The sequence below is a fragment of the Pristis pectinata genome, chromosome 8 (genome assembly GCF_009764475.1).
Source record: "Pristis pectinata isolate sPriPec2 chromosome 8, sPriPec2.1.pri, whole genome shotgun sequence".
NCBI lineage: Eukaryota > Metazoa > Chordata > Chondrichthyes > Rhinopristiformes > Pristidae > Pristis > Pristis pectinata.
The window spans coordinates 20,329,318-20,357,047 of NC_067412.1; the positions used below are offsets into that span (position 1 = coordinate 20,329,318).

General features: G+C 37.8%; 1 protein-coding gene across 1 annotated transcript; it reads right to left on the minus strand.

The window, feature by feature from the left end:
• Positions 1–1,605: 1,605 nt before the first annotated feature.
• Positions 1,606–27,730, minus strand: LOC127573251 (palmitoleoyl-protein carboxylesterase notum1a-like). Its single transcript, XM_052021284.1, has 11 exons — positions 27,450–27,730; positions 27,208–27,260; positions 25,667–25,762; positions 25,226–25,286; positions 21,129–21,187; positions 20,935–21,037; positions 16,726–16,914; positions 14,092–14,192; positions 13,861–14,008; positions 11,458–11,505; positions 1,606–1,909 (listed from the first exon to the last, which is right to left on the minus strand). Exons 1-11 carry the CDS (start codon positions 27,728–27,730, stop codon positions 1,606–1,608), a joined length of 1,443 nt encoding a protein of 480 aa, XP_051877244.1.

Sequence of the window (27,730 nt, forward strand, 5' to 3'; positions counted from 1 at the left end):
TAATAAATTCCATTTTTCAATTCTAATATTTTTTGTGGAAATTGAGTCATTGTGCAATGTAGCCTTTGAGACTAGGAGCCTAGGATCGCATGGAAGTTGGAACGATGGCCCTTGTAAAGCTGGTGGCAAGGGTTGTGGCTTTGTGATGGTGAGGCTGTGCAGGTGATTTTGTTTAGGCTCAAAATCATTGCTCCATAAATCATTCCCAGCTGCAGTAATTTTATTCGAAATGATATTACAAGGAACAGTTCAGATAATCACAATGAGTTAAGTGAATATATCTTGTTACATGTACCTTCATCTGATTATGATCAAAACAAGCCAGAAAAGTTACTCAATCACATACATACAAGTTAATATTTGTAAGTAGCATAACTTATTGATAATAGTATACATTACACATCTAATGCATGTTAATGGAAAATATAAGTTATTAGTATAAGAGTAATTAGCACATATTTTTCATAATTGGTTTGATTTTTTTGTGATGCCTCCACAACTCACCAACCATGGTCTCATTATTCAAAACTATCACCCAATTTACTGTGACCAAATTTAATTCTGAAATACTTGTTAATTTAATAGTAAATAAAAGAGCAGCCACAAATAATATGCAAATTGAGAAGAATACTACGGAATATCTAAAAAGCTAGCCTTGTTTTTTTAAAGTCAAGTTAAAATCATTAACTCAGGAAAAACAAGGCTGATGTGTTATTTTGAAAAACAGACTAAAAATTTATATGACTGCTATTCAAACACTGATTCTTCCATTTAAATTTTCAGTTATTTTAACTCTGTTAATCCAGCACACTCAGGACTTTGGTGATGTTGGACTGGCAGATTTTCTGGACTATTGACTGTTATTCCAATCAATAATCCAACAGATTTTTAATTTTCTTTCCTTTTTAGATGTTGCACAGTGATATAATAAATTTTCCAGCAAATTAGGTATGTTTAAAGGGAGCATGGGAAACAGAAACTGGTGAGTTTCAAGAGTGGGCAAGAAACGGAGGCATGGTGAGTAATTCTGCCCTTTGGGAAAACATGTTTTATTGTAGCGCATGAAGGCAGCTCATACAGTTGGAATTGTCATTTTCCTTAAATCTAAATAAAAGCAGCAATAAAAAGATGGGAATAAAAGTGAAAACAATGGATCTATTGTTTAACCCCTCAACTGCTGGTGACAAGCAGATTTGTTTAAAGTATTAGTAAAATAGTTGTGGTTTTGCTTCATCTTTACATTCATAAAAAGCCTATACATTGCCTTATTAACATTCTGGATTTGAAATGATCAAAAATGAATAACCTTTGAACAGAAATTCAACTAGGATAACAGGTATGTTTTATGAAAATGTAGTTATGTTCAAATAAAACTCATCACTTTCCCCAAAGTGATGGCAGTAAAGGAGTTGAACCATGCTTTTGGCACTGCTGGGTTAAAAATCATGTTAAGATGGAACACCTTTTCTATAATACGCATGCTAGTTCAAAACTCCATCTTGGTTAACCAAGCGATACTGGGACTGAAATCCATTATTTTCACTGTAAATATTATCACACAGAAGAAAATATGTAATTCTGAGCACTAAAATTCATTTTAGGAATCTAACCTCCATTACTAAGCATCCCCAGGAGTTGGCTGGGTTCCATTCCAAGCTGCTGTGCTATTCTCTGAACATCAAAGCCCATGTTCATCAGGAGCTGAATCATGTTCACCTCCTGACCTGTGACCTGATCACGAAGGGCTGGGCAAGTGGGGTTGCAATGTGGCAGCCGACACTGATCGATTAAATGGAAGGAGCAGTTTCTCGCAGGGGGTCTTGAACTCTTGTTTTCCTGAAGACTTCGGTCCCAGCACTGGAGTGCTCTGTTCAAGGAAACTCCCCTCACCTGAAAATCTAGCCAGTTGCTAAAATGAAATATTGGGAAATGTTATATGAATGGAAAATTTTGCAGTAATTTAACACACAGATCTGTTTGTCTTTCTGTTTTATCAGTTTCATTAGTTTGGAAGAATGAAACTAATTTGAAGGTTTCTAATAAACTGTCAACTTCAAAACACCAATGACTCTGCACTCTTGATGCACCAGCTGTGAAGAATTAGTACTGGATCTTTTTTGCTTTCAGGTTTTGTTTGAATCCAATTGTGTCATTTACGTTGCTGATGATACTAAATTAGGGGGTCTTGTTGATAGTAATCAGGTTGCAATGAATTGCAAAGAGATCACAGTAGTGTAGCGGTTAGCATAACACTATTACAGCACCAGCAACCCGGGTTCAATTCCAGCCGCTGTCTGTGAGGAGTTTGTACGTTCTCCCCATGTCTGCGTGGGTTTCCTCCAAGTGCTCTGGTTTCCTCCCACATTCCAAAGACGTACGGGTTAGGAAGTTGTGGGCATGCTAGGTTGGCACAGAAAGCGTGGCGACACTTGCAGGCTTCCCCCAGAACACTCTACGCAAAAGGTGCGTTTCACTGTGTGTTTAGCTGTACATGTGACTAATAAAGAAATCTTATCTTGATCAGTTAGGGAGATGGGCCAAGGAATGGCAAATGGATTTCAACTTAGATAAGTGTGAGGTGATGCATTTTGGATATGCATCACCTCACACTTGGTGAATGGCAGGACACTATACAGTGAATGGCAGGACACTGACAAGTGCTGTGGAACACAGGGACCTGGGAGAACAAATGCACAGTTCGCTGAAAGCAGCTGCGTAAGTAGACAGGGTGGTGAAGATGGCTTTTAGCATACTGGCCTTCATCAGTCAGGGCATTGAGTTTAATAGTAGGGACATTATATTGCAGTTATATAAATCATTGGTGAGGCCACACTCAGAGTACTGTGTACAGTTTTGGTCACCCTGTTATAGGAAAGACATTGTCGAGCTGGAGAGGGTGCAGAAGAGATTTATGAGGATGCTGCCTGGACTAGAAGGCCTGAGTTATAGGGAGAGGTTGGCCACACCGGGTCTTTATTCCTTGGTGCTTAGGAGAATGAGGGGTGGCCTCATAGAAGTTTATAAAATCATGAGGGGTATGGATAAGGTGGATGGTCATAGTCTTTTCCCCAGGGTTGGGGAGTCCAAAACCAGAGGGCGCAGATACAAGATAAGAGGGGAGACATTTAAAAGAGGCCTGAGAGGTAACTTCTTTACAGAGAGGGCAGTGAGTACCTGGAATGAGCTGCCAGATGAAGTGGTCGAGGCGGGTACAATTACAACAGTTAAGGAGAATTTGGATAGGTACATGGAGGGGTTGAGCTTGGAAGGATATGGGCTGAACACAGGCAACTGGGACTAGCAGGGAGGATGGTGTGGTTGGCATGGACCAGTTGGCTGAAGGGCCTGTTTCCGTGCTGTATTACTCTGTGACTGTATGACTTTATTCAAGTATAAACTATACCATTACAAATCATTGTTATATTGTCCATGTGCAAGAGGGTTCTACTATTCTTGATATAATGGTCTGCATTGATTTTTGAATGTATGTAGGATTTACTTGAACAATCCTGTCTTAGTGCCATGAAGACTAGTGTACTAATGCTCACAACTTCCAATAACTTTCAATTGCTCACTGTAACTATAGTGAACACTATAGAGAAACAGCATAGATAATTGATTTTCCCTGTCTGGGAAAACCACCTGAAATTTCTAGCCCCAAAGTAAGAAAATTGCAAGATCACTGAAAGATGTCACACAGATATGAAGTGAGGCAGACACTGATTAAAATTACTGCCATTAAACAAATTTGGTGCTTAATAAATACGTTTGAACTACTGAGTTTCCAATTCTCATCCTTGTGAAAAAAAGTTTGACAATCATGGTTTTGTACAGCAAAAAAGTTATTTTAGGCATCAATGAAACTTGATTTTCTCTACGTGCCACCCATCTTAATCCTTGGATATTTGTAACTGTTTTTGGACATTTCTGATAGCAGAACTAAAAGGTATCAGGGTAAATTTTGGTTGACAATGTAAATATAAGAGTCAAAGGTTCAAATAATCTAAATCTAATACCTTCTAAATAAAAATTATTGTGGTGCAAACCAGAAATTTGACAGGCAGTTTCATTACTATTTCAGAAGTTAACTGGACATGCCTATCACAAGACCACCAAAGATGAGCAAAGAACATGGCTAACAATAATTTTAATATAAATGGGAAAGAAACCAACTCTTTCTTTGTAACTCAGATGTAACTCTTACAGTTATTTCTGAGCATAAGGAGTTAGCTTGGTATTCAGAATAATATGGCAGCTTCCATAAGAAAGAACATTCCAATTCATGTTGCAAAGTAATTTGCAACCAGAAAATAGCACAAAACCAGTTATTTTAGTTTAATCCCAGGAAAACAAGGTGGCTCAGTAGCATAATATCATATCAGTGTTTTCTCTATCATGTAGTTGGTATCCATTACAAAGATATACAAGGAGAATAGTTCATACAGTTAAAGTTTAGGCCTAGCTTGAATTAGAAGTTAAAAAAGCAGCAGGGTTATTTGGATCTAAACTTCCTTGGGGGCAATTCTGGTTTCTCATGGTAACTGGCAGGACACAAGCAGAATCCTGCAGATGTGAAATGTTCATCATTTCTGGAGTTTCCAATTTGTCCAGTTAAGTCTGAGTTTTCATTAACCCTCAGTGTCAATCAAACTCAGTGGGTCGATAGTTCTCTGTGTCAGAAATGTGATTGTCTTCTGCAGAGACTAGGGCACACAATTTGAGCAGATATGACACTACAGTAGTGAGGCAATGTTATACTGTTGAAGGTGTTGTCATTTAGGTGAGATATTAAAATGAGATCCCACCTGTTTCCTCAGGTGAATACTAAAAGATCCTATGATGTTATTTTAAAGAACAGAAGACTTTTTCCTATTGTCCTCACCAAAATTTATCTCTTGATAATATTTTTAAACCTGATTTACTAGTAATGATAATTTTGCAATTTATAATGGGAGCTTACTGTGTGCAAATAGGCTGTTATGTTTCCCAAATTATAACAGTGATTACACTTCAAGAAGTATATTCTTGGCTTACAGTGCTTTAGGACAGAGGTCCTCGTATAAATGCAATTCCTTCCTTTAATGCAGGAACATGAACAGTGAATTTGCACTTAACTACCTAAGTCAGAACCCAGAACTTGAGCAGGATGAATGAGGGCATCATCTGTGGACCAGGGAAAGGCTTGTTATAACCTTTAAAAAATACAACAAATTTTTCACGAGCTCTTCATTCTGTTCAACATCTGGCACAAAACTATTGACTTCCACCCCCATAACATCATTCATATCTGACCCTGCCACACTGTGTGTGCTGCTGCCGTCCCAATCCATGTCTCTGTCACTGTCACATTCCACTTCCAGCCATATTCTTACCCTCAATGTTCTGTAAACTTCGGTTCACCCAAAACGCTGATGTTCCTATCATTTCCTACACTGACTCATCCACATTGTGCTCACCAACCTCCATACCAGTCCCCTAAACCCCAAAACTCCCCTAAACTCCGTCTCAGAACCACAATTAGCTCCTGCAATTACCTCCCAAAAATCCCTGAATATGGTCCTTTGCCCAACAAGTCCAGAAGACTAGGGAGGAGTACGATATACAACCCAATAGGACTGCACCGCTGCACAGTAAGATCATGGTTGAACTTGTACATCTAATCACTTCACCACCCTGCCTCCATTTCCTCTGATTCTCTCAGTGTCCAGAACTCTATTCCCAGTTGAATGTACCATTGATCGAGCAGCCAGAGTTATTTGCGATGCAGATTCCAAGAGAGTCAAAACCATTGGCTAAGTTTTCTGTTGAACAACCTCAGGCTCTGGAATTCATCTCCTAAATATGTCTCCATCTTCACCCACCTATCATCCATTCTTCTTTCTGGGTAGTTCCAAGGGAACAAGAATGGCTTGTCTGTACTCTGCTTTTGTGCATCCTGAGGTGCCTAATGAAGCAAATGTGAAAACCGTAGACTCTTCCAGAAATGGTACAGAGGGATGTGTGGGGAGAGAGTGGTGGTGTGGATAGGTAGCAAGGTGGTACAGTCTTTCCACTCTTATGCAAGGTTTCTGCTTGAGGTTCTCAGTGCCATCTGGAATCCTCTTTCTCCAGCTTGAGCAGTGATGGGCCAGAGATTCCAAGAAGTCAGTGGAGATGATGTATTTCTTCAAGAACAGGTTGAGCACATGCTTGAACCTTCTTCTCTGTTCACCTGGTAATCTCTTCCCATGACAGAGCTTGAATAAGAGTGTCTGTTTTCTCTTTTTCAATGTAACCTGCCCAACATGGTCATCTGTGTCAATGTTGGTGATGTTGGCCTGGGAGAGGATACTTACAACTTACCCATGCGGCAAATTTGGAGGATTTGTTTGAATGCAGAGTTGGTGGTATCTTTCCAGTGCCTGCTGTAGGTGGTCCACATCTCAGAAGGATACAGGAAGCTGGGAATCACCGCTGCCTGTGAGCTTTCTGCCAGGTTTGGTCTTGATCTTCAAATAGCCTTTTCCTCAATCAACCAAAGGCTATGCTGTCATGTTGAAGGCAGTGGTGAATTTCATCACTGATGTCTGACTTCACCGAGCAATGATTCCTATGACATAGCAAGTGACCCATGTTTCCTGGATCTTGCCTTGAACCTTTATTGTTGGAGGGCGTGCAGTACATCTTGATAGAAGAACTTTGTCCTGCAGATATTGAGTGTAAAGACCATCCTCCTGCTTTAGTGAACAAGTCAATGATGGCTTAGAGCATGCATTACCGGCTAATGCAGCCTGATCTTTGAGATTCAAGTGGCTTTGGTTCTGGAATGTAGTCACCATAGATATAATAGATTCCCATCAGTTCTGAGAACCCACCCTAAACTACACCTCTTTAGGTCATCCAGTATCCAATTCTTTCCTTCAACATTCACCTTTCTGTACATTAACATCACTGTATAAATCAAGTTCTGTGTTGTTGAGTGGGAACTAAAGAGGCCAAGCTCCAACCCCTGACCTGTCACCACTATCATCCCCCCCCATCCACCCTATGTCAAGTGCCTGGCTGTCCTTCTGGCTAACTAAAGTTAGTGGGCATTTTTATGGTATCTGTACCTTATAATAACTTGCTAACAAAGTGCTCTCTAGTGCCAACTCTATCAGCATCACTGCTGAAGTGTATCCATGGGTAATTCCTGACACCAACCACCAGGATTGTGGTTTGCAGGCTTGTCATATTAAAGAACAAGTTTTAATGAGCAAGCAGGTATCACTAGTGATGTTCATTTCACAGCTGTCAGAAAAGATAAAAATCAATGATTTCTTAGATGTTCCCAAGCCAAGAAGGCCCAATTGCCAATCTAAAACAAAAAAAAAGGTCAGGACTTGCTGGCACCTGTTCAGGTATTTCCCCATTGACCTGCATTTGATAATAAATGTTAAAACAAGAACAGAGAGTTTGCAGCTAACATCAACTGTGTGTGATCTGGAAGCCAATAGGGAATGAGACAGTTAAAAAAATGTACACTTATTGGGCAATGCCTTATTCACTGTGAAATCACTGATATTTATGACTTCCAATGCAATGCAAATTAATGAACTACATGAACATTTTTATATCCAAGCTACAATGTTTTCCTATTGGTATCATTGATATGAGCAGCAGATCTGTTGATTAGAAATCACAACCAACAAGGTTCAGTTAATACTAGGGAGTAAACTTGGTTGTAACTTTCTTTCTTCATGTCAAGCGACAGCTCTGTGTGTATATATATATATATATATATATGCTTGGACTGATGTGCAGTGCTACTTTCCCCTTTCTTATTTTTACATCGGAAGATTAGATGTTGGGGCTGATGTGGGGTAGGAAGTAAACACTTTATTTAACATTAACTATGATTTGGATTAAGCTAATTAAGTGGCCAGGAGAAGTAAATAACTTTCTGTGGCTTTTCCAAATCCGCCTTCACAACAGACTAAATTTACTTTACACTTAGACTGTTCACATTGCACACTGCATATGCATAAGTCAGGCTCATCTTTTGCATTGACAAACTTCTGAAATCATTTTGCATCATATTTGTCATATTTAACAGTAGGTTTTAATGAGCAAGGAGATATCACCAGTGATGTTCATTTCACAGCTGTCAAAAAATGTGAAAATCAAAGATTTGCCAGCCTTCCCTTGGCCAACAAGGCCCAGATGTCATTCTAAAGCATGGAAAGGCCTGAACATACTGGAACCTATCACGATCGCAATATAATTGCAGAGTCAGACTAAGATTAGGTTCATTTGAATATTACTTGTTTTGAAATCTACAAGCCTAAACACTGTTAAGTTGGAATAGAATGGAGCTCTTGCTCTTTTCATCAGTCTTGGCTACAATAAGTGTGTAAAAGTTGTGTGTCCATGTGATTTTACATGATGAGGAATACTGAGAGGACATAAATCATTTTAGGTGAAGCTTATTGCATGACAAGGTTCTGAACTCTATCTAATGTCAAATGTGCAGATTATGAACACATTGGCTATTTCTATCACCTTGTTTAACACTTCTTAGGAAAATTATTGATAGCTAAGTTCCAAATTTTTGTGATATCAAATAAGAGCAGAAATGATATCAAATGACTTTGATATTTGTAAGTGTTTAAAGATGTTCATAGCTTATGCATGCCTCAAGATGATAATTAAAATTAAAAAAAAAACAAAGGGGTAAATGTTTGCTGCATGTAAACTACCAATTATGGCTAAAACCAATATTATTTAATAGAATTCCTTGTTCAAATACAGTCAATTGGTAAAAATGAAACAGATGTTCATAGTGTTAGTTTTTGGCTTTTGTAGAAGCAACACAAATATTTGATCAGGTGCAGTTTTTATTCAAGTGGAACTTAACACAGCACTGGACTCCACTAACTCCTCTGACTGTTACTCAGAACCTAGCCCATATGTTTAGGACTTTGGCACACTGCTTAACCTCAAATGGGTTTTCCTTTTCCACATCAGGTTGCCTTTTCTGTATTGTAAAATATTGCTTTACTCCATCCCTATGACTGTCCCTCTGTAGCCTAAGCCCTAGGCTGTTACTTTCACTAATTCATCTTATGATTCCCAGAGTGAGCTTTCTGTCAGCATCCAAACCCTGCATAAACTATGCTTTGTCCAGAACACCATAGGCTGTAATTTCTTCGATACAAAATCCCTCATGTCCACAAGTCCCATCCTTGTCAAGCTTCATAGGGAGTAATTTTGCCTGTGCTTGTCGGTAATTAACTTGAAACTAAAATAGAGGGACAGGAGTATAGCTAGTAGAACCTCTACATCTCAATGCTGGAAACCTAAGTTCAATCCAGACCTTGGGTGCTGTATGCATGGAGTTTGCATGTTCTCCTGTTCCACTGCGTGGAACTGGTGCTCAAGTTTCCTCCCACATCCCAAAGACATGCAGACAGGTAGATTAATTGGCCATTGTACATTGCCCATTGCCCCTAGTGTGTAGGTGAGTTGTAGAATTTGGGAGGAGTCGATGAGAATATTGTGAGAATAAAGAGGTTAATGTAGGATTCATGTAAATGGGTGTTTGGATGTCACAGCAGAGTCAGTGGGACAAAGGGCCTGTTTCTGTGCTGCATGTCTCCATTACTCTATGCTGCTATGTCGATGATTAAAATAGCACAGAATGCCTAGCAGGGACCAATATATAACCATCAACATTTTATCCCTGGTCATTGAGTTCACTGTGATCAAAATATCATTGCCCTTGCTCCTTTGCAGCCTTTCCTTACTTTGCGCTGGTGTTGTTCTCCAGCCTTCTGTCACTGCACAGGATCTCTGGTCCTTCAATCCCAGTTCACACCTAACTGTTAACTCCTTCACTGGTCACAAACTGTGAACTCTGCAAACTTAAATGTACTTTCCTCTGCAGCTCTCATCCTGATTACAAACAACTCGGTAAATTTTTTCTCTGTGGCCGATTCTTACTTTTTTGCTCCTGTTCAATAATGACCATTTCCAAAATGTTGAAAGATTTAACTCTCTAAACAAAAAGAACTGCAAGAACTGTGCTGAATCTGATCTGTGGCCTGTGCTCGCCGTTCATGCTAGTCCTGTGGCCCCATTAACCCCTTGGAGGCTGCACTGTTCCCCACAACCTTGAGTTTTCAATTCCGAGCTGTCCCATGAGTGGAGGAGGCCATCAGTGGCAACCAAGTCTCTAGGTGTTGTACCTTGGGATTCCACTTCCAGCACTAGCCTGACAATCTTTGACAACTTGTGCTCTCAAATGCTAGTTTCACTGTCTTAAATATCTCTGATAATCAGTCATTTGAAACAGTTAAAATTAAATTAAATAATTAAAAGTTAAAAAATAAATTAAAAATATTTTTCAAAACACATTAAATTACTGTTAATTAATTTAAAAATATATTTGTGAGAAAGGAACATAAACAAAAAACATAGCCAGGCTTTTAAATGAAGGCCAAAAGTGTATCCAGCCCCTCGGCTCAGTAAGTTACTGAGTCCAGGGGTGGAGTAAGATGTCAGATGCCCCACATCTGACCTCCAATGCATTCCATACTTCTACAGTGTAGTGTGTACTGCATTTAGCAGGCAGCTCTGTACAGAACCAGCCATTAGCTGTCAGTGCAATCCAGTTCTCAACAGAACCACCAGCTAGCTGTCAGTACCATCCAGTTCACTACAGCACCAACAGAGAGCTGTCACTATGATCCAGTTCTCTCAGAGTCACTAGCTAGCCATTGGAATGATCCATTTCTTTGCAGCACCACCAGCTAGCTGTCAGTATGATGTAGTTTTCTACAGCACCACACACTAGCTGTTGGTATGATCCAGTTCTCTCAGAATCACCAGCTAGCCATTAGTATGATGCAGTTCTCTACAGAGCCACCAGCTAGCCATTAGTACAATCTAGTTCTCTCAGAACCCAGCAGTTAGCTGTCAGTGTGATTCAGTCCATCACGTTCAACAGAATTAATTTCATAAAATGCATTTTCTGTATTAAAGAATACCTAATGTGTTCATATAAAAATCTGTCAAGTTGACATAGAGTATTCAAACTTATAAATTTGAAGGATCAAAACCAATAAAAGCAGCAGTAAATATCTGGCTCTAGGATTTTTCCCTGCAAAAGATTATTCCATCATCATTTTACATAATTTAGATTGGCTTATGATCCATGACATTTTTTACCTAATTTTGATGAGACAATCATGTGTAATTGAAATGTTACCCTTATTACAAAAGATTTTTAAAATAGCTATGCGACACTACTAACCTTTTGTCTAGCAGCATCATTAAGGGTAAGATTGATAAAGTACAGATGTGTTCTTACTGAACCAGCAGAGGAAATATATAAGCACTTTATGAATGGTTTAATGAGCTAATTCTCAATAGAAGAATACAAACGCAATAATATTTTATGAAACGGCTTTCAACTTGTTTAACATAATAATACCTTACCTCTTAGAGATCAAGGTGTGTGATAGACACGCTGGGGCAAATACAGCTCTAAAATAGAAATGATTTGAATTATCAACAAACTGTGATGGATAAAACATTAGCATACATTTACTAAGCACTAAAACTGATTTCTGAGCCATCTTAAATCATTTGGAATGAAATGATTTACGTATATTGTGTCTAGTATTTTTTAATGTGTTAACTTATCCTTTTACCATTTTCTAGCACCAGAAGCATTTTTTTCAAAGCCTAGCAACAGCAAATAACTATTTGAAAAGTGTTTGCTAAATGTTCTATTGAATACTTTGTACTCTTTCATTCCTGTTTGACTAGTTGCAACAAGGTCTACATCAGGCTTTGAGCATATAATCCTGGCTGACAATTCATAATAGCACTAGTGCCTCATTGTTGAAGGAGGCATTCTTCAGATGAGAATGTTAAACCGTCCTGACCTTCCTATTCTCTTGGTTTAAGTGGATATAACAGGTCCCACGGCACTATACAAAAGGTCAGGAAGTTTTTCCAGTTTACTGGATAAAATTTATCTCATTTAAAAAAAACTACACATGAAAACAGATTAGTTGATCATTTGTATGTCAGTGCTGCCATACAATGACTGCCAATGAATGCCAAAATAACAGCAGTTATTGCACTTCAGAATGCATTTTGGTACATGAACTGCTTGAGAATTCTCACCATGAAAGCCGCAATGTGAATGTAAATGTAATATCTACAGTAGCTGGGATTTCAGTAATTGTGGGACTGTGAATTTCTCATGCTGTCACTGAATGCTGTGTATTACTAGGGTTTGAGAAGACTATAATGGGTATTTTAGATACTAATGGTGAAATAGTTTTTAGATTTCTCTTCTGCTTTAATGGGAAATATTTTGACTGAGGTAGACCGGAAATGTAACAGATCAGTTTGGATAGAAGCAATTCTCAGGTTTAGATATATTATCTTCTATAGAAATGAACGTTCTTTATTCTAATAACTGGTAGATTTAAATCTGTAATTCACCATTACCAGTTTAATACATTCTTATGACATTTCTCTGTTCATCATTGGTTTTGTTTTAAATAATTAAATGCCACAACTAACTAGGAGAGCAACTAAGCATAAACGTTATCTGGATATTACAAACCACTGAACTGTTTTGTAAAATCCTGTTTTTTTCTCTATATATACACAATCACACTGCCTTCTTTTGAAGTACCAATTTGATAAGGAGAATTAATCAGAACAACTGAAGACTTAATTTTGTACTTGCCAAAAATTGCATTTACTTGTCAACTGTTCATGTGACAGTTATAGCAGACATAATTATGTGTCTGTAACAAACAAAGGTGATGTGTTTCTCTTTAAGAATCCCAATAATAAATTCTAACATTTATGGTATTTCTGTGCACTTTCGAAATGATTTTGAGTATCCCGCTGACCCTCAAATTATTATTTATTGGTTAGATTGATCATTTGGAATACATGCATTTTAGAACACTGAGTCATCTGCTGAAGCTGATAATTGTGGGTTCTCAATCCATCTGAGAACATATTGTCTTTAATTAACCTGCAACAAAAATTACATTTTAATCCAAAATTCTGTTGGGCTGCTCTCTGATAAAATAATATTAATTTATACCATTGCCAACCCTATCTGAAAAAGATGCCTACATTGAGTTTGCAATATCAATGTTGCCATAATCTCAAACAGTTGAACCATTCTCAAGCTTTCACTCCAATAGTTTATGACTTTAGATGATAAGAGATTTGAATACCTATTTATTTCTGCAATGTTGTATAGGCATTTCTTTCTCAAAGAGGATTTCAGTTGCAACTTTCTAGAGAAATACCTTGAGTGGTACATGGATATTCTCACAGCAAGAATTGTCACAATGTGTCATCTGCATTCATGCCTGTTCAGGTTTTCAGTGTGGTAATGACTGAACCATCAGTCACACAGCATGTGGTGCTGTATAAATGTTTTTACTTGTTCTAGGGATCATGAGTTCACGTCTGCATAGAATAGAATTCCATCCTTCTGAATAATGGACTAAAATATACTGGTCATTGTTTTAAGTTAAATTTAGCAATATTAAATTTCCAAAATTAAAGCATATAAGGAGCTTCCATAAAGCTGTTTCTATCAATGTTCAACAGTTAATCTAATGCTGTTAAAATCATAAGGCTATCTATTATAAATATCATCTGAGTGCAACTCCCATGTAGAACAGAAGCATTATGCTGTGGAGCGGAGTGGAAGTTTAAATAGCAGCTCTTTTAAAAAAAACCTTGAATGGCTTAGGTGAAGGAGATTAAAGGATTTGTCCTAAAATAATACATTTTCTGTAGCTCTTATTCAATTGACTGTGCAGAGGCAGTATTTTAAAATGAGAATTCACTTACGATACATCTCGCAGAGAATTTCTGAGGTCTCTGCCCAAATTCTGGATGTAGTTCCATTGGTCTTCTGTAAGGGATTGGCTTCCCAGTTGAATATTCTCCATTTTTAGCTGCTCCTCGTCAAACAGCCACTGTACCACAAACACTGGGGCTGAAAAGGAACTCCACAAGTTATAGTGACTCACTTAACCATAGTGGAATTCATAAATGTATTATGTTCAAAGTTCTATTTACATTTTAAGGATGAATATATCCTGTAGCCAAAGAAACACTGCCATTCGTCTCCTCGTCTGAATTGTTGTCTGCATCTTTCAGGAATAACACCATTCCACAACCTGTAAAGAAATCTCTTATTAGTTCTTTGTAAATTTACTTCAGAACCTTATTTGATACTTTGGACTGAAGCAACACACTATGCTGTATTTCTTTTAAACAATTTTTGACCTCATCACGTTCCTCATCACAAACAACCAGTATTTGATTCACTTATGAAATAATGGAAATAAGTACAGCGAGTGGGGGTGGAAGGTTGTTATTCTGGCTGGAGGTCCGCAACCAGTGGTGTTCTGCAAGGATCGATGCAGGGACTTCTGTTGTTTGTGATGTATATCAATGACTTGGATGAAAATGTAGATGGGTGGATTAGCAAGCTTGTGGATAACACCAAGATTGGTGGAGTGGTGGAGTGGTGGACTACCAAAGAATGCAGTGGGATATAGATCAGTTACACTTATGTGCAGAGAAGTGGCAGATGGAGTTAAATCTAGGCAAGTGTGAGGTGTTGCACTTTGGGAGGTCAAATGAAAAGAGAAAGTATACAGTTAGTGAGAGAGGTTGGTGCCTGGAATGGGTTATCAGGGGTAGTAGTGGAAGTAGGCAGTTTGGTAGAGCTTAAGATGCTTTTAGATAGACACGAACATGAAAGGAATGAAGGGATGTAGATGATAAACAGGAGGAAGACATCTAGGATAAATTATCATCAAGATCAGCACAACGCCGTGGACCAAATGGCCTATCCAGTGCTGTACTGTTCTATATTTTTATAAATTTTAAACATAAAGTTAAAATTCTTCAACATTTCTGGAGTTGAAATCTCAAGACCAATAAACTCGAAAAAAAATTTGTGTGAGATCTCCCTCAGAGTTTCTGCTTCTCCATCATTGCAACAATGATAAAAGTATGGTACAGGCCCATTTCAATCGGTCGCAGCGTAAGAGCAGGAGAAGTTCCAAGGAAACTCTTCAAATGTTTTCAACAGTCTTTGGAAAGAAAGAAATTGCCTCTGGGAGGAGGGAGGATCTGCACCTTAACGATTTACTGAGACATATTCGAGCACTGGTGTGCAGTCTTTCAACATACATACAGCTTTGGCTCAAAGGAACAAACATGTACATGGAACAGAAAGTAGCTCCTATCTGGCCTTAATACATACACGCATTGTGTATTTCCCATAGATAGTATGTGATAGTAAGGTGGGCTGCTCGTACATTATATGCATGCTTATTATTTCCATGAAAATTCATTGCTAGAAATGTTACTGAAATCACAGTCAAGTTGTTTTTGTGGAACACATTTGAACCATTCCTGAACTATGGGAGAATTCAAATGAACAAACTGGCTTAAGCTTTGGCTCGCACCTGAATCGGTGTCTGATCTGGGTGTGGCACGCGTTGCATATAGTTAAAGGGGGCAAATGTCAGACCATGATTGTTGTTCCGTTGGGCTCATGTGTTTAATACCAGCAAGCCAGAAATGTTATTCACAGTTCCTGAAGCCACTCACTGGTCACAGAGGACACCAAGATTGACCATGTTGTGCGACCTATGTTATAAAGTGAATTTTAAGAGCATTTGAAAGTGTGTGGATAGTGTCTAATAGCACCCTGAATTTAATGTTGAGCTTGAGGAAGTACTCCTGTTTGAGCCCATAAGATAAGTAAGCAAAATAAAACTTACCATTCTATTGGCAATACCTATCTGCGTAAAGGTTGTTGGTTTTGTTGACTGGCAGCTAAAGGAAGCAATCACCTGAAGCACCATACCTACTGCAGAAATTCCTAAGTCAATTTTGGTAAGAAACATCAAGCAATTGAGAGGCTCTTTTTTGCAACTGGCAGAGGAGTAGAGTCTCTGCTATATACCCCTGTGGCAGGTGAGACCATTCAGAGAGTCATGAGCTTGTTGCTTACAATATTGGATCCTTGGGCACAGGCATAAACTAATTTTCATGGTCTTTAAAAATTTAAAATGGAGCCATTCTATTGGTTTGTGTGAGAATTACATCTCATTCGAGATGTTTGTGAACACTTGGAAGTGGATATACCAACATCCAAACACTGTTCTCTTTCTCCAGTGGTAAACTTTATTCATACCCTTAACTAGCTGTTAGTTTTTCTCTTTCTCTTTTGCTCACATCCTTTCTTCTTGCTTATTGCTAGCTCTCTCTTTCTGAGTTTTTTCCATTCTCATTGGATCTGGCTGGGGCAGTGGGAGAGGATTGAATAGGAAGAGCCAACAAGGAGCTAGGATTTTTGTAAGAGATTTGCTTTCTCCTGGACATATAAAAATGTCCCAAGTATGAAATGGACCTTTAGTGTCTCCTTGATTTTCAACTCTTCCTTTTACGCACAAAATTGGACTTGAATCCATAGCCCTCCTTTCATGTCCCAGAAAGCACTTGCTGGGCCAAATTTAATTAATCATGTACTTCCTGGAATTATTGTTATTTGTGCATGCTTAATTATAATATTTAAATAACACTCTATTGTATATAATTGACAATACATTTCTCTGTCCAGCACCCAATTTGACTAAAAATAATAGTGGATGTTGAAAGGCAATTAATATTGTTGGTGGTTTGTTGGTTTACCTGAGTCCTTTTTTAATTACATAATTTGGACTACAGGAAGTTACATCTGTGCATTCATTCTGCCGTGGTTGTTTATTGTCCAGGAACCAGCCGGAGTCGACCAAGCCCCGGACCTGAACATCAGCGCCCAGCTGTGCTAGAAGATTAGCAATCCGCTCAATGTTCAGCAACACTCCAGTTCCACCAGCACTGTAATGAGATTACGTAGTTTAAAGCAGGCAGATCTTAAAGAACATTTAATATCACTTGTAATGAGTTTTGCACCCGTCAACATAACTTTTAGTTGTTAGGTCTAGAACTCTATTCTTACAAATATTCTTTCTCTTAAAACTGCTCAACAATCCATCAATTAATAATTACATCAGGTGAACAAGTTGGAATTATACATCCAATCTTGGCTTTTACTAAGATTAAATTGGTTCCAAAATTCAGAACTTTAAGCCACCATCCTGTCTCCAACTCAGGGAAATCTTCATGTTCCATTCTATTTCAATTTCAAATTTCAGGCAGTGATGAAGGCTAATGGAATGTTGGCCTGTATTACAAGGGGAATTGAGTACAAAAGCAAAGAGATTCTTTTGCATTTGTACAGGGCCCTGGTGAGACCACTCCTGGAGTATTGTGTACAGTTTCGGTCTCCAGGGTTAAGGAAGGATATCCTGGCTATAGAGGGCGTGCAGCGTAGGTTTACGAGGTTAATTCCAGGGATGTTGGGACTGTCTTATGCCGAGAGGTTGGAGAGACTGGGATTGTACACGCTGGAATTGAGAAGATTGAGAGGGGATCTGATTGAAACATACAGGATTATTAAGGGATTGGACAAGATAGAGACAGGAAATATGTTCCAGATGTTGGGGAAGTCCAGGACCAGGGGGCATGATTTAGGAATAAGGGCTGGGCCATTTAGGACAGAGGTGAGGAAAAACTTCTTCTCCCAGAGGGTTGTGAATTTGTGGAATGCACTGCCTCAGAGGGCAGTGGAGGCCAATTCTCTGGGCACTTTCAAGAAGGAGCTAGATAGGTTTCTTATAGGTAGGGGAATCAAGGGATATGGGGACAAGGCAGGAACAGGATATTGATTGTTGAGGATCAGCCATGATCTCAAAATGGCGGTGCAGACTCAAAGGGCCAAATGGTCTACTTCTGCTCCTATTGTCTATTGTCTAAATTCACAAAGTTAGTTTATAGGTATTTAAAAAGCAACAAGTTGAAGCCATAGAGTCAAACAATTTTATCTGTTAATGAGTCAGCCATCATCAAGGTTGAGGACATTAAAGCTAAACGAGCCAGTTCCTGAGATAACATGGCTTGCAATCTCCCTCACACTGAAACAACAAGAGAAAGGATACAGCCAAGGCTCACTGTACGAGAATGGACCAAATTGTTTCGAGAATAGCAAGAAATAATTTCCCAAGGCAGGAGGAAAGATTGTCCGTGCATTGACAGGACACACGAGTGGGAACAGATTGAAGTATTTCTTTTTACAGGAAAACGAGTCAAAAGGAGCATAAAACAGGAATCTTCAAGATGCTGGTCCAGAACTAAAGCTTGAAACTTGAATGCCATAAAAAATATGTTTTGTTTTACTCGGAGGTTGCCTGAAATAGCAAGTAATATGAAAAAAATCAAATAAATTAATCAACCCATTAATGGATCTGAGGATTTGGATTATTACATTTTTTTTCATTTTTCAAGAAGGGAAGTTAAAATTGAGATAAATAAACAAGGTTTTCTTCTAATTGTTCCACCATGCAACGAACTAGTATTTAGTTTCAAATTAAAGTAGTTTGGGCACTATTTGATTCACTGAATCTTACTAGAGATAGCTTCTGCTCAAAGAATTGGAAGAGTAGTTAAAGGGGTACATCCAGAGAGCATGCAGGGTGAATTTAACTTCAATTGTGGTGCAAAATAGATGTCAGTGGCTCAGTTAAAATATGGCCTATCAATTTTCCTTTTCATTATCCTTATAACAGGTGATTGATCTTCTACCGTCTGCTTTGTACTCTGTCAAAGTTAATTTATTTCCCCAAGGATATCCAGTGAAGAGGGTGCAATTGTTATACTTCTGCATAAAATTAAATATGGGGCTACACACAAATCCCTGGCTTGCAGCACTTATGACAGTGACTGCAGAGTTGTACTGAGAATATCTGAAATGTGCAACAGTTCCCAACAATTAATATGTCAACTGCTATAGTTTGATATTGTGCAAGCAATTATTTGCATTTTTCATTATATATTCCTTGCTCATATTTTTCCAACAACATTGTTCAGATCACTGCATGGAACTTTGTAAGTAGATTGAAACGAGGTATGCAGGGGATTAGGTAGCACAGCATGTTAGAACAAAATCCTTTTATCTCAGTCATCTAAGGGCATAGCAACACATTAGAATTCCAACTGTTGGACTGTAAAGTGGTAGGACACAGTCTGCGTTTGAATTTCTACATGGTGTGTTTCTGATTCAACAGTGCCGACCTGGGGTGGAGAAAACAGAGACAAGGATTGTTTTCAGGGTGGGAAGGGCAATCAGAACATAGTCACTCTTGCATGGCTCATTTGCACTGAACCATTATAAAGCAGCATTGACAGAGGTTTTTGAGGAGAATTGGTCTTTTCTATCTCGCTCTTATATTTACGCATTAGATGGCTCAGAGAAATATAGCAGTGTGCTGTAAATATTAGGAAATTGTTGCAGTATAGTCATGTAACATATGATATATTTTACTTTACATCACTTGGCCATTATAATGAAACACTGCTTTTATATTTAATGCACTTCACACTGAAAAGATTCCAAATTGATTATGCTTACTAATGGGCCAGTCATTGATTATCAGAAAGATTAAAAATAGAATCTTCTTACAAAGGTCTTTCAAAGCATTTCTAGATTCGTATTAAAAACACCAATCATAACAGAGGTCTTTTCAATTCCCCATAAAAGGCATAGACAGTCAGGTGGGGTTTAAATTGATAAACATGCTAAAAAAAAACCTTAACCCAGGTCACCATAAATGTGTCTACTAAAGGTTTGACCAAGGTGAGTTTGGGATGTTTGGAAAGGCAGGTCTGTTCTTCCCGGGGCTCAAAAGCTCAACAACTAAAGGGAGCTGGGACCTATTAGATGTGTCAGGTTAGCCACTTTCCCAGCATTGCTTGTGGGTCATGACCCTTCAATTAAACATTCTACCGGATACTTTCCCACACTGTTCAAGGTCTTTGAGGGTAGAAAGACCAACCCTGATCTTTAGTGTCTCCTTGCCCATGATCAATCAATCTCTACCCCCTCTCCCACCCACTATATGCACACCACTCCCTACCACTTCACAACAGTTCCTCCTTCTATGCACTTCTTGGTTGCTATGAACTGGTCCCAGCTGTTCCTGGCTGCTGCCTTGTAGTACAGTCTCCCATCTGTCTGACTGCTGAGTGGGATACAGAGAGACAAAATGCAAATGAATTATATTTGGCAAATATCCCATCTCCTTGAGGTCGCCAAGTCTCCTTATCCACAGAGAAACACCCTCATTTCCTACCCATAAGTATTGGGCCAATGATTTTACAACAACATGGAAGATTATGTCAGAACTAAAAGAGGAAATCAAAGTAAACTTGTACATCGAGCTTCAATGAATCTAAAAGATTTGATCAATAAACTAAAAATTGCTATAGTTAGTTATTAAATTTGAAAATCCCCTGGCTTTTGATTGCATTACAAGGCAAGATCTGTCTTAGGGAGCATCCTCTGACTCCAGTATGCTCCAATTTGCTGACCACAGCGGAGTATCTGCAGACTGTGAGGTGTTCCTCCTTCCGATAATATTTTCCTTTCTCCTCAATTTATGAAACAATATATCAGTTGGAGTATGCTCCCTATGAGAATTGCAAAAGCAAAATAAAGTCTGTCAACCATGTGGAGAAACTTGGCCTCTGCCAGTCATGATTGAGCAGATGGTTGGGACTTACTGAGAACCCAGGTCTGGCAACCAGTATAAACAAAATTAAAAATTATAAAAAAACCTCCTTAACGTGTTAATTGCAACTTCCACCTCATGTAATTCAAGAGCAGTGATGAAAATCAATTAGTTGAATCATTTCTGTTGAAGCTAAATAAACCACACCACCTGCAGGAAATAAGCTGAATTATTCTCCTTTAATTCATATTTTTTAAAAACGGATTATAAAAGACAGATTTATCCTACTTACCTGGTTCCAGCGAGCATGACAATCTTTGCCAATTTAATGCCCTTGGGGACCAAGTCTTTAATCACTTCCCTGAGAATCAATGAGCCCATAAATGCATAGTCAGCTGGAACGGAAATACTCATATTAATGCATACAGATAATTATTTACATTTGTTTCTCTTAACAATTTGTAAAAGAAAGGCATTGAGATTTACCTTGGCGAGATTTTGGTGCAGTGCCACTCCATACATCGCTTGAACAATAAGGCACAAAGCTATTTTATAAAAGGTATAAATAAGTGAACAGCTTAACAAATGTAATTTAGGTTAATTCTTTCCATGTTAAATACAAAATATGCACATGTGCAGGAGCACCAACAGGTAACCGTTTTATGTTCCTGGATATTTATTAACCACTAATGTTAGGACTAATCTCAAATTTGACAGGTAGCACACTAATCAGATTAACAATAACTTGCTAAAACATCACAAAGCACCAGAGAAAGTCACCAAACATAATTTGACACCAAAACCCAGGACAGAATACTAAAAACCTTTAGCATTGATGCAGAGTTTAAGGAGAATCTTAAAGGAAGAACGAGTGAAGACGGAGAGGTTTAGGGAGGGAATTAGAGAGATTGGAGCATTGGCAACTGAAAGCATGGTCACTTATGGTGACGTGACTAAATTCAGGAAGAAGTAAATGCAAAATTGGATGAGTGCATGTGTTTATTAAGGAGAAAGTTACAGGCACAGGGAGGAGGGAGTACTTGAGGACAGTTGAAAACAAAGCTGAGAACCTTAAGATAGAACCATTTCTTAATCACAAGCTTATGTAGGTCAGCAAACAAAATATAGTAAATAAATAAAACTTGTTACAAGTTAAGACGTACAGCCTTTTGGATGGCACGTTTATTTGTGGATAGGACAAGAGAGGAATATTAGAACTGCATTGGAATTGTCTGACAATTTAGAGATCATTTAGAGATCAAAACATGGTCAGGTAGAACTGGAGATTATCAGCATACAAACAGACATGGATGGTGTGCCTTTGGTTGAGGTTGCCAAGGGGGAGCAAGTGGAGGAGAAATAGGAGGAGCTCAAGAATAGACATAGAGTTATATACAGCACAGACACAGACCCTTCGGCCCAACTGGTCCATGCTGACCAAGATGCCCCACCCAAGCTAGTCCCATTTGCCAGTGTTTGGCTCATAACCTTCTAAACATTTTCAATCCATGTACCTGTTCAACTGTCTTTTAAAAGTTGTTATTGTACCTGCTTCAACCAGTTCCTCTGGCAGCTCGTTTCACATTCCACATTTGACGGGCAGTTGATACAAACATGATAAGGAAAGCCATTGGAATCATAGAAGCAGAAAAATTACAGCACTGAAGGGTGCCATTCAGTTTTTCATGACCCAGTTTTTAACCCCACCTTCCAATATTTGGGTTGTGGCCCTACAACTCTCTAAGTATGCATTCAAATAATGCTTAAATGTAATGAGGGTTTCAGTAAGTTCCAGACCCCAATCACCGTCTGGGTGAAAAATTGTTTCCTCGGTGCTCCTTTAATCCTTCCAGTAATTACTTTAAATCTATGCACTCTAGTTTTTGCTTCCTTGCTAAGATAAATACTTGCTTCCTATTTACTCTTTCTGGGCCCATCACAATTTTATACAACTCTGTTAAGTCTCTCCTCATTCTCCCCTATTGCAAACAAAAAAACTCTAGCTTATCCTGTGCTATGCAATCTTCCCTTTCCTGTAATATGATATGCAATAGTCAAACCATATGCAGTTCTCAAACTGTGGAATAAACTATGTTTTATACAGTTCTAGTATATCCTCTCTGGTCTTCCATTCTAAGCCTCGATTAATAGAGGTTAACCAACTGTGTGCCTTTTAACAACCTTATGGATCTATACTGTTATCTTTAATGATCTGTCTAGATGCACTCCAAAGTCCTTCAGTTCCTCCACACAACTCAATCTCCTCCCATTTATTGTATATTCTCTTCCTTTGTTGCTCCTTCCTAAAATTATTACTTTGTTCTTCTCAGGATTAAATTCTATTTACCATTTTTCTGCCCAACTTTCCTCCTCAATCATACATCGAATGTTTGTATTAGCATTATTGTGCCCTTTATATTTAAGTGTAAATCCTTTATATATATTTCAAAATGCAAGAAACTGAGTACCGACCCCTGTGGAATCCCAGCGGTAACAGCTGAGTCACAAAAATACCTATCAATTATAACCCTTTCTGCCACCAAACTAATTGTGGATTCAATTTGCAGTTGAATCTCAGATTGAAATGGACAGACAAAATGGAGCATGGATAGGCTGAAAGATGGCAAAATTAATATAATAAAATATTATCCATAAACTTTTCTAATGAATATTCATCACATACCTACAAAGCATTCCAGGCCCCTATGGTAACAACATCAATATGGTATTGATCCCACTTCATTTTTTTCTGTTTACAATTTTGTGAAATGCCTTGGTGTGATCTTCTATGCTGTATCGGTCCAGGTTGTTTTGCACTATTTATTTATTTAGTAATTTATTGTAATTTTTATGTCTTTGCACTGTACTGCTGCCACAAGACAACAAATTCCACAACATGATTCTAATTCTGATATAGTTGATTCCTTAAATCAATGTCAGACTATTGGAATTGGAATTGAGAGCTGAGGGAATCTTTTCTCAGGATACTAAATCCACCTAGGATGATGTTGTCTCTGGGAATTGTATGTGAGAAGATAAGACAACGTATTGCCACACCGCACCTCCTATACACATATGAAGATCATATGATTAACAGAATTTTCATTCTAACTTTTATTAGATTTCATTTCCTTATTAGGAGGAAATGTATCTAATGGTTCTTCTCTAATTTTCTTCATATTTGCCATTTTTTAATTCAAGTAACCAAAAGGTGTTTCTCCACCTATTTTCCCTAATCCTTATAGACGATAACCAACCTTCACTGAATATTTCAGCCCCCCCCTTACAAAAGGAAAGTGCATCAGAATATTCTAACTGTTACTTGAGCTAATTTAGTGCATATTCATCAAAGTTATCCAATTGAAATTTCTCATCTGACTTTTCAATATGTACATTGTTCTCACAAATATGCTAAACACAAAAATGTCTGTTCTTCAGAAATTTTGATTTAAAGGTCTTTAATGAGGTGAAAATATATGTGAAAATATATGTGAACATGTATGAATACATTCACATTTAGAAACTGGCAACCACACATGCAAGTTATTAGAGTTAAGGAATTTGCTTTATAAAATAAATAAAACGTCCAATATAGCACAGATGAATAATAGGCAATTATTTTAAGCAGGCTACAGATGACATGTTAATTTAGCATACTGTAAAGAAGAAAAATTATAGTATAAAAATCTGCAAATTGACAGTTTTGGTCATTTTGAACTTGTAGGGGCCAATGACCAACTGGACAACGTTTTTATTCATCCTTGTAATTACTTGTATTCTATTGTCCAAGGTTAATATTATGATTTTCCTGATGTATAATCTCGAGTTTGAGTTCAAAATATAATTTAGGATAATTAATCTACTGTTATTATTAATATACATGGCACTTTTCTCAATTTAAGAACAAAGGTTATTGCATTTGCAGCAAGATTTTTCAAGTATATTCATCCTCATTCATTTTTTTCAACACACTATTTATATTTTATTTCTGTTCTTTTTTATTCTCATTCTCTTTGTGTAGTTCCCTGTACCAGAAATTTCCCTACCCAAATATGCTGGTTCTCTGCTGTATTACTTGTGACTAGGAGTACACAAGACTAATGATTGCTGTTCTACCTTTATTCCCATGGGGTAGTTGAGGGTATGTGAAGGGGCAGCTGGTAAGGTGCCTTAATGTTGCGCTGTTATTTTCAGCTGAATTGAGCCAAAACTCCTCAAGTCTTCACACAGTGAATGCTGAGAGTGGGGAAGGGTAGGTCAGTGGTTGAGTTGATGTGATCTCCTAACAGCTGGCCCAAGTAACACTGGATGCTCAAAAATAAGTTAGTCATTCACTCTCAATATGAGAATTCTGCATGCCAGGAGTGTAGCAGAGATAGAAGTGGGAAATGTGAAAATAAATGTTAACATGATTAAACATATGAAGGACAGGGAAACTTTCTCATAGATACATAAAATAAAAACATTGCCCCTTTTTCTCCATGCAGTTGGTGAAATATATCCTAGCAATTATTACATAATCTGCCTTGTGCACCTTGATGTGAAATACTTTCTTGAAACATAGAAATTAAAAACAAACTTACACAATATTAGCATTCCACCAATGGGGGTTTTCTTCAGGCTCTGATGACAGAATTCCAGAACCTGATACAATGAATAAACAATGAAGGTGAGAGAATTTTAAGTGTTGATATTTCCCTTTTGACTGCAATAATTCTTTATTAACTACAAAAATAAGCTACATGTAAGTGAGCTCCATTGCTTTGGATGGAACCATATCTAATGAGATAATGAGCCAGAAATTGTCAAATTAAAGTAAGTTGTTCTCACCAAATGCAATGCAGAAACTGTACAGAAAGTTCAAGCAAGAGCTTGAGGTTTTGGTTATTGATCTGAAATGTCTGCTTCACTCCCCTAGATGCTGCCCGACTTACTGAGTATTTCCAGCTCTTCCTGTTTTTATTACAAATAATGGGTACAGTTCATTGCTGTCTACCAATTCTGACCCAATATATTATAATTACCTTTTTGAGTCAGCGGCCATTCAGAAGAACTCATGAGCCGTGGAATTGATCTATATCTTGCATCACAGCTTTCTTTGTTATAACAACACCAACCACCTTTGCTCATTCACAAAAGAAAAAGAAGATTAATGACACTTGTGTTTTCATTAGACCAAAGCAACATATTAATACAATTGTCACCTCATGAAATTAATTTGAATTAAGTGAGTTCTGATTTTATTATTGACAATGATTAAAAAGTACTAATATAATACTTTTTCTTAACTGTTAATTAATACAAATCGAGTTGTTCAAGCATTTATTTTGCTCTATGATTAAAAATGGTACATAACCAGATTAAAGTACAACCAAGTTCCTGATATAGTTATTGTTAAGATCAAACATTTTCTGTCACTAACTTTTCTCAACAGTAATACTACTTTTAATTCTTATGGAATAACAGGATGTAAAACTGTTATCTATATAACAGTCATCTATATAACTTTAGATCACATTTTAACGAATCAATCTTATCTGATTTGCATTGTAACAATTTTGCTCTGTGTGCAGGGAAACAAAAATACACAAGTTCCCTTAATGCTGTACAACTAATGTGTGATCATTGTTGTAAATTTGGAATGTGACAGTCCAGCTGCACTGGGGTAACGACCATTTAATCTTCTTTTAATGATCATGGTTGAGGAATAAATATTGGGCACAATACCAGTCAGTACTCTCCTGCTCATCTCTGAATTGTCTCAGGAGATCTTTTATATCAGCCTTAAGGGGCACACAAGACCTTGGTTTAACAACTCATCCAAAAGATGGCACTTCTGATAATGTAGTTCTGAAGAAGCATTGAAGTGTCAGAATAGATTATGTGCTCTTGTCACTGAAGTGGGATGTGACCACAAGACCTCCTGACCCAGAGGCGAGGTGCTAACCCACTGAGCAACGGCTAAAACCTGTCAGCTTGTCATGCATTGTCATGCCTGACATTATCCCAGGAACTTTCCCATGACACTTATAATAGTAGCTGCAATTGCTGCAGGAACACAACAGCCCTTTTCTTTTTCATGTTGCAAGATCATCTGTGTTGATGTCCCTTGCACGTCTACCCTGAAATTAGTCAGCTGAAGAGGTTGTAACAGAGTTATAATCAAATCAGAACTAAACTCCACAGACTCCACCATAACAGTCACATCGAAGGCAGCATTGAACAACTGAATGGTACAAATTCTGATTTTTGAACGTTAAATACAAATTTAATGTGCTTTAGCCCTATTCATATTATTGCATGCAATTTACCAATTGGAAATTATAATACTATTATTCAAGTTATCTTAGTTATTCATTCAAATATTTGTGCAATAATCAAAAATATAGAAAGGTCACGAATTCCAGTGCTAACGTCGTCAATGGATAGAAAACAAAACATTTTTAACTTAATGAAGTTGATTTTTAATAATTCCTTCAGTAATCAAAATATTTCATTCTACCAAGCTGTTAAAAAGCAATTCAAATTGGAAGTTTCTCCCCATTTTTTTCTACATTTCACATACCTTCTAGAAATATTAACCATCGCTTGCTTCCTTTTGACTCCCTAAGATAATATCTGCAAATTAACAAGCCAAAAAGGCAATAAAAATCAATACAGAGTACATAACAACTAGTGCAGCATATATTCTGTTAATTGTATTCTGTATGAATTGGCATAGAATGACTATTTTAATCTTTGAGGAGGCACAAAAAGTTAACCTATGTGTTTTTCTCTGTTTAATAAGTTTAAAAAGGTGTTTTATACCCAGCTGGAGTTCCATCATTGCATGTCACTGTGGTACTTTTCAAAAAGTTGAGTTTCATCTCATCTGTACCAGTTGATTTTGAACATTGATACAGGGTCTGAGCCAGAGTCCTGACATGAGACACCAGATTGTCATTGTCTTCTGAAGCAGTGAGATTACCATGGTTTGGTTCTTCATGAATAGCTGATGGAGCTGATTCCCCACTCGAGGGGTTTGGTGTCCTCCTATTTGGACTAGAATTCCTGGACGCTACCTTTGAATTTGGCCTGTTTTGGGGCAT

Bases quoted from the DNA above. Each gene is read 5' to 3' on its own strand.
- LOC127573251 (XM_052021284.1), bottom strand. From the start codon at position 27,730: ATGCCCCAAAACAGGCCAAATTCAAAGGTAGCGTCCAGGAATTCTAGT. The intron at 27,261-27,449 runs GTATAAAACACC...GTTAATTTGCAG, and splicing joins AATGATGGAACTCCAGCTGG to ATATTATCTTAGGGAGTCAA. The intron at 21,188-25,225 runs GTAAGTTTGTTT...TTTATAAAATAG, and splicing joins TGGTGGAATGCTAATATTGT to CTTTGTGCCTTATTGTTCAA.